A 6864-nucleotide genomic window follows, 5' to 3' on the forward strand; every position below is an offset into this window, starting at 1 on the left:
AAATGTGGAAGTGCATGATATATGAGGCGATCGAGACCTAGAAAGATTTAAACTTGGGACTCCTGCTTTGATACCACGTAAAATTTTATAATATTACCGCATACGTTTTTAAAAATTTAAACTGTTAAATAAATACGTGATTTAATATTTAAATATTCTAGTCGGCTGAATGATTAAATTAATTAGCTAAACGAAGTATTTTATGTATTTCGAGCTATTCTCTATTGTTTTTTTTTGGTAAAGAGAGCTATTCTCTATTGTGGATCATCTATGAAACCTATCTTTTTTCTTCTTTTCTTTTTTAACACAACATCCATGTTCAAAGATTTCAAAGTACATCAAGTGAAGACCAATTGAGTGATTAAAGAACTCCGGTCACTCCACGTTGTTTACATAACATTTTTGTGAGGCCGTTCTCCACAAAACTAATAGTTTAGGCAATTATATGAAGGTACGACTTTTTACTCATATAGATAAACTACTGAGATGATTGCTTGTCGCATACATCTAAGACATGTGAAGACATTGCTTAGTTTATTGTCACCCCTTGCGGGTCTTGTCATGCTCGTCCTTAGCTAGAAATGACCTATGAAGCGAGTGGTTGAGTGGAAAAATTGTTTCTTTTCAACATTAGAGGTCGCACCTACATCGAACGCACATGATCATTTCTTTCACCAAATGGACTTCCACTGGATAAACGCACTCAGGATTTTCTACCCTAGCTCATGCATAGTTTCGGACCCTAGAGTTAAATTACCGCAAAGAAATTAGATGTCATTAATTATTGGGCAGGTTTTAGTTGGTGCTAGATATATCGAGAAAGCATTCACGAACGTTTCCCAAGTAGATAGATTTGTTCACATTCAGAGCTGAATGCTATGAGCAAACCTTTTGTATTTTAGGGCTCGTTTCTTTTCGAGAAATAGAAAGTTTGTTTGGAGATGCTTTCATTAATTCCATTTTCGTGGGAATTTTGAATTTTTCTTTTACCATTTTTGGAGGGCGCGCGAAAATTTGAAATTCACTTGTAACGCATCATTTATCACGGCCCTTTGACAAATCATATATGGTTAATTCGTTCACATGTTGCGAGCATAGTTAGGAACGTCAATTCAGTCTTTTTCCTTTTGGTAGATGGAAGGTCATAATATCCTGTGACTTTATAAGGAGAGTGAATAAGAATCATTATTACAATTGAGCGGGAAATTCATCACATAATTAATCTCTTGATCAATTTATCAGTAAAATGTGTCGATAGAGGAATATATGCTACCTTTTTAGCAACATATATAAGTGTAATTAATATTCAATCTATTAATTAAGTGCCCAAAGTGGCAATCCACAATTCTTAAAGCATTTCTTCCTTGCACGGACCATTTTACCTACTTTAGCTTCATGCCAAGGATATTAAGCAAAAACCCACAGCTGCCCAAAAACCAATCTTTTTCTTTTCCCTAAAAGCATTTTGAACTAACCCTTAAAAGATGGCTAATATTATATATACGACAATGAATATATGAGAGCAAATTTCACTTGGCACCCAAATTTATAGCTCGAAATTTTTACATAAATTCTCTCTTTTTCTCTCTCTAGAGTATAAATTTTAATTTTTCCTTGCAAATCATATATAGATCATTGATATATGCAAATAAACAGAAAAATGAAACTTAATACATTTTTTTTTCAGCAGGTGAATCCCAAGTTCCCGAAACTAAAAAGGCTGAGAAAACCATGTAACGTCAAATCGCAACCTCGTGATCATGAACGATCCCTAATTGGAAAGAAATAAAGAAGCTCGAGAAAAAGCTGAAAAGAAGGAAACCTTGTATTGAATTTTCAATAATTATTTCTGATCTGGGAGGTAAGTGAGTGAGGCAGCGAGGGTGCAGCAGCAAGCAACCTTTTTAGTACAACAAATCCAGGTCATCTCTCTCTCTCTCTCTCTCTATAACCTTGTCAAGCAAGCCTCTCTCTCTTGGAGACTTCTTTTTATACGCTTCCTCAAGATCACAGCAGAGTCTCAACACCATGAAAGCGTCTCCCTCTCCATCTCCCTCCACCATGGATCCAGATCTGGAACTGCCCAAGATCAGGGTTCCCTCCTCTTCTTCTCCTTCTTCTTCTTCTTCGGTTGCCGCGGCTGTCCACGACGATGAGTCGTCGAGCGGCGACGCGGGTGCAATTCAGATCGCGAGCGACGGCGGCAGCGAGGAGTGCCGGACCCCGACGTCGAGCGAGCATAGGATCCAGGCCGCCGAGACCTGCCCCCCGGCGCCGCGGAAGCCCCGAGCTGCGCCCTCCCGGAAGAGGAGGCACGAGTTCTTTGATGTGGCGAACCGCGACGAGGTGGAGGGTTTCTTCCGGAGCTGCGAGCTGGCCCTGTGCTTGAGGGACAGGCCTGGCGGGGCGGTCGTGAAGAGGAGGTACCTGAGTAAGGGCGTCGTGGTCGCAATTCTCTGATCGAATTCTTTCTTCTTCTTTTTTCTCCTTCTTTCTCTTGCAGTTTTCTCGGGCAAATTGTTATTATTATTTGCGATTTCATTTTGTTTATATCGAATATCAAACGTGTAATCTCGTCACCAGATGTTGCTGAATGTAAGTAATATAGAGATTCTTAAGCTACTCTCTCTCTCTCTCTCTCTCTCTCTCTCTCTCTCTCTCTCTGTGATCTAGGTTTTTACGATGTGCAAATTGTTCTTGTTCTTTGCCTTTTGGTTTCTGCGTGATCTTGGTTTTGCTGTGAAGTTCTACTGCAGAACGAGTCTTTATTTCGATCTTGGTCACGCTTTAATGTCGAATTCGCCATTCGTTTTGAGCTAGTAAATCTCACGTTTCCAGCTTTATCTCCACTGAACAATTCAGGAAGAAAAGAAACATGTGCATCGGCTAGGTGGAAGGAACACGTCGACAGTACTTACGAGGCTGTTTTGTTTGGGTGGTCTGCGCTGTTTTTTTCTCTTCTTTAATCATTTTTGTTCTGACTGGGGGAGAAGACAATTGACAGATGGTGAGCTGCTTATGATAACTATGAGTAATACTAAGGTCCTGACAATGGCATCAACATCAAATTATGCGCTGGGTTTTGCATAGAACGGCAATTATCCCTAACGCCAATTTAACTGTACCAAGAGCCTGTTATCAATGCACCCTTGCCATATATCCCTGTAGCTTGTTAATATTTTTTTATGCGTACCCCCAACAATTATCTTCGATATATTTCTTGCGAATATCGAGTGCCTAATCATAGTAGAGATAAAGTTTATTTATAAGAATCGTAATGCAATGCCATAATATGATCAACCGCTCAATATGTCAAGAGCCCACAATGTGGCTTTTTGTAAGCTGTCTCTCTTAGTTTTGAGATGCTGTAATTTTGAAACATGTGATTTACGGTTTTTCACAGCAAAGTTACCACACAAGACAGTTATGGTGCAGCTACATTTATATCAAAATTGACTCTTAGTACTCCAACTTCAAAGCACGGCAAGGGACCCAACCACCTACATTTTATTTGTAAAATTAACCTAACCCATCTCAACCTTTTATATTTGTACAATCATGTCTTAAATATTTATCTATTTAACCTTTCAATCGAGGCAACCAAATCCTAGACATCTATTTAAGTGCAATTAAGCTCTAAATTCATACTGAAAATTGCAATTTCGAGGTACAAGGCATTGGGAATTTTCTAGTGTCACATGGCAATTTTTCGATGCATGTATATGTATAAACATTATTGTTGGCCGAAGGAATTTGATTTCACTTTCTCGAAGGGTTAGTGACTTGAATGCAACATTTAAAAGGTTTCGAGCTCTATGTTTTAAAGGAAAATTACCAAAAAAGTTTAAGCCTACTTTACATATGTCAATTCAATCTTAAACTTTTTGATTTTGCCAATTTAATACTAAATATTTTTCCCATGTTAATTCAGTTCTAAACTTTCCAACTAAATTTAGCTGAAAATTGTTGTAGACACCAACTCTCTTATATGGTACAGCTAGCACTATTGTGAACAAATTTTTGCATTTTTATGAATTTTTTTCTTTTTTTTTTTTTTTTTTTTCTCCTTGTTCTTCCACCAGCCGTTTGACTCACATAAAATTTATTAAATATTCAAAAAAATTAAAAGTGCAAAAAAAATTGTCCATATCAGCTGACTGACGTTTATTTCAATGTTTTCTATACAAAATTGATTAGAATAAATACATTGACAAATCATAAAAAAATTTAGGATTTAATTGATTAAATTAAGAGACTTATAACTGTATTGACATTAAGACAATAGGATTAAAAAAATTTGGGTAATTCTACCCATCTTTTAGTGTATTTTTTCCTATTGATAAGATGCACATTTTTTGAGAGAGAAAAGAAGAGAGGGGGACGGGAGGGTAGGGGCCGGAAGTGGGGGTTTGGTAGTGATTAGATGTGTTCAAGGGGTAACAAATAGGTCCTTTCATATGGAAATTTTTTCTTGAGATGAAAATTGTAGAGTTTCAAAACTGAAGGAGCAAATTGAGATGAAGATGAAGAATAGAGATGATTTTTGAAATTCTCCCTTATTTTTAAGGAGGCTACAATTTCGTTCAACCAAATTTGTAGGAAAATATAACCCTATTAATTAAATTAGACAATATCCACGTTTGTATCCACCAAATCTTAAAAAAAAGAAGTCCTTTTCAACCAAGAAGAGAAAATAATAAAAGGGCAAAGTTATTAGATGTTACTTCTACTAAAAAAAAGTTTGGTGAACTTTGAATTTAGGCGATTAATATAGGTACGATCTTAAAAAGTTGATAGTATTGCATCCAATACATTTGATGATTCGAATTTACCTAAGAAAAAAGAGATCGTAATTCTAACCTCAAATTACCCAACCACTGCTCTCCACCATCAACGACAAGTCTAAGCTATCGCCTCCTTTAGTAACCCCACCATCATGTGCATTTTTGAAGACTAGCAAAAGTAGAAGGTCCAAATACCCTAAATTATGAAATTTTCAACTTGTGAATTAAAGCATTACGATTAATATAGGTACGATCTTAAAAGGTTGATAGTATTGCATCCAATATATTTGATGATTCGAATTTACCTAAGAAAAAAGAGATTGTAATTCTAACCTCAAATTACCCAACCACCGCTCTCCACCATCAACGACAAGTCTAAGCTATCACCGCCTTTAGTAACCCCACCATCATGTGCATTTGCGAAGACTAGTAGAAGTAGAAGGTCCAGATACCCTGTATTATGAAATTTTCAACCTGTGAATTAAAGCATTGCGAATCTAGATAAGATAGAGTTCGCATATAGCTTGCAGACTTACAAATGAACCATTTATGTGTGAAAATGGTATATCTCGATATATTACAAATTTTTACTGTATCCTAATCTCTTTGATGAAGTTAGGTGTTTGGGTCATTTAGCCCTAACTCATCTCATCGAGTCATTTATTATTATTTTCTTTTGGTATTGATCACACCCAATATATTAGAGATACTAATACTTCTTACATGTCTACAAAATGATGTGTCTAAATTTCAATTTGTTGTTTGGTTGAGTCAATTATCAAATACACGGGTCTCAAATGAATCAAGTGCTTCTAGAAAATCCTCTTCCAGGTTGACTAATTATTCCGCGCACCCGGTTATACTCTTGAAATGGAGAACAAAGGCCAATTACACTTTATTATAAGTAATTACATTGTATATAGTAAGCAAGAAAATCTATATTTTGAAATTTCAAATTCTACCAATTCTTTCACGGAGGTGAATTCAACAAAAGAAAGAGAGCAAATTCATTGTGTGGAATTAAAAAAGAAAAAATGAAACCAAGAAAATAAAAAGAAATTGCAAAATGGAAGGAAGAAGCATGACCCACGACCCCTCTTCCCTTCCTTTACACGGCTCTCCTTTGTCAATTTCCTCCACAAATAAATACAACCCGAAAAGCAATCATCACATAATCATCATCACCCCCTTCCCTCCTATTTCTTCATTGTCCGATCTCTCTCCCCCCACCCCCAAAAAATCATGTCCACCGATCTCCAAGTCCTCAGCCACCAAACCCTAAGCTTAGCCTCGATCCACACTCAAACCCGAGATGAGCAATTCTCCGATCCGATAGGCCGGCCAAATCAAGTCAACGACTGCCCCAGCGGCGACGATGAATCTTGTCGGACGCCGAGGTCCGAGAAACATAGGATCCCCGCAGTCCTCTGCTGTCCTCCTGCACCGAAGAAGCCGAGATTCTCCCACTCCTCGTGCAAGCGGAAGCTGTCTGAGCTGGATTTCTTCGATGTCGTGAACCACCGTAAGGTCGACGCTTTCTTTGAGCTGGCCGCTGCTGCCGCCACCGCCGCCACCGCCACCGCCACCGCCGCCAGAATTTCCAAGAGGAGACGCCCCTTGTAGGGTGAAGTACGGTGGTTCAAACATCAAAATTCATTGGTTAAATGTATTTATCACACACTCTGCAATTTGCACATCCACATTACATCGTGGAGAGAAAGAGAGATGGAAGGTGTGAAATTATTCAAATTTCATCTCTTTAATTTTATTTTTTTGGGGGGTTGGAATAATAGATATGGTAGATGAAGTTGGTGGGGGTGAGATGAGATCATGTGAAGATTAAGAGAGTGGGTTTGATGGGGGGATCAGTCAAATTATATTTTATTAGGTGTTGGTTAAAGATGGTTGATCTGTATTCCCTTTGACAATTCAGCGCTTGAGTGTTGGACACGGCTTTGGGAATGATTCCTACACATTATATTTTTAATAAAAAAAAATCATCATCATTATTTTTATTTTCCATGGAGAGAGAGAGCCTTTCAATAAGCCAAAGATATAGATGGAATGTGCAACACCATGT

General features: G+C 37.7%; 2 protein-coding genes across 2 annotated transcripts; both read left to right on the forward strand.

The window, feature by feature from the left end:
* Positions 1-1935: 1935 nt before the first annotated feature.
* Positions 1936-2622, forward strand: LOC104421750. Its single transcript, XM_010033819.3, has one exon. The coding sequence runs from the start codon at positions 2029-2031 to the stop codon at positions 2458-2460; it is 432 nt and encodes a 143-aa protein (XP_010032121.2). The 5' UTR covers positions 1936-2028; the 3' UTR covers positions 2461-2622.
* A 3404-nt stretch (positions 2623-6026) lies between these two features.
* Positions 6027-6407, forward strand: LOC104421751 (cyclin-dependent protein kinase inhibitor SMR3). The gene has a single exon (XM_010033820.3). The coding sequence runs from the start codon at positions 6027-6029 to the stop codon at positions 6405-6407; it is 381 nt and encodes a 126-aa protein (XP_010032122.2).
* Positions 6408-6864: the final 457 nt, after the last annotated feature.

Source organism: Eucalyptus grandis, chromosome 10, assembly GCF_016545825.1.
Source record: "Eucalyptus grandis isolate ANBG69807.140 chromosome 10, ASM1654582v1, whole genome shotgun sequence".
NCBI classification, from domain to species: domain Eukaryota; kingdom Viridiplantae; phylum Streptophyta; class Magnoliopsida; order Myrtales; family Myrtaceae; genus Eucalyptus; species Eucalyptus grandis.

Bases quoted from the DNA above. Each gene is read 5' to 3' on its own strand.
- LOC104421750 (XM_010033819.3), top strand. From the start codon at position 2,029: ATGAAAGCGTCTCCCTCTCCATCTCCCTCCACCATGGATCCAGATCTG.
- LOC104421751 (XM_010033820.3), top strand. From the start codon at position 6,027: ATGTCCACCGATCTCCAAGTCCTCAGCCACCAAACCCTAAGCTTAGCC.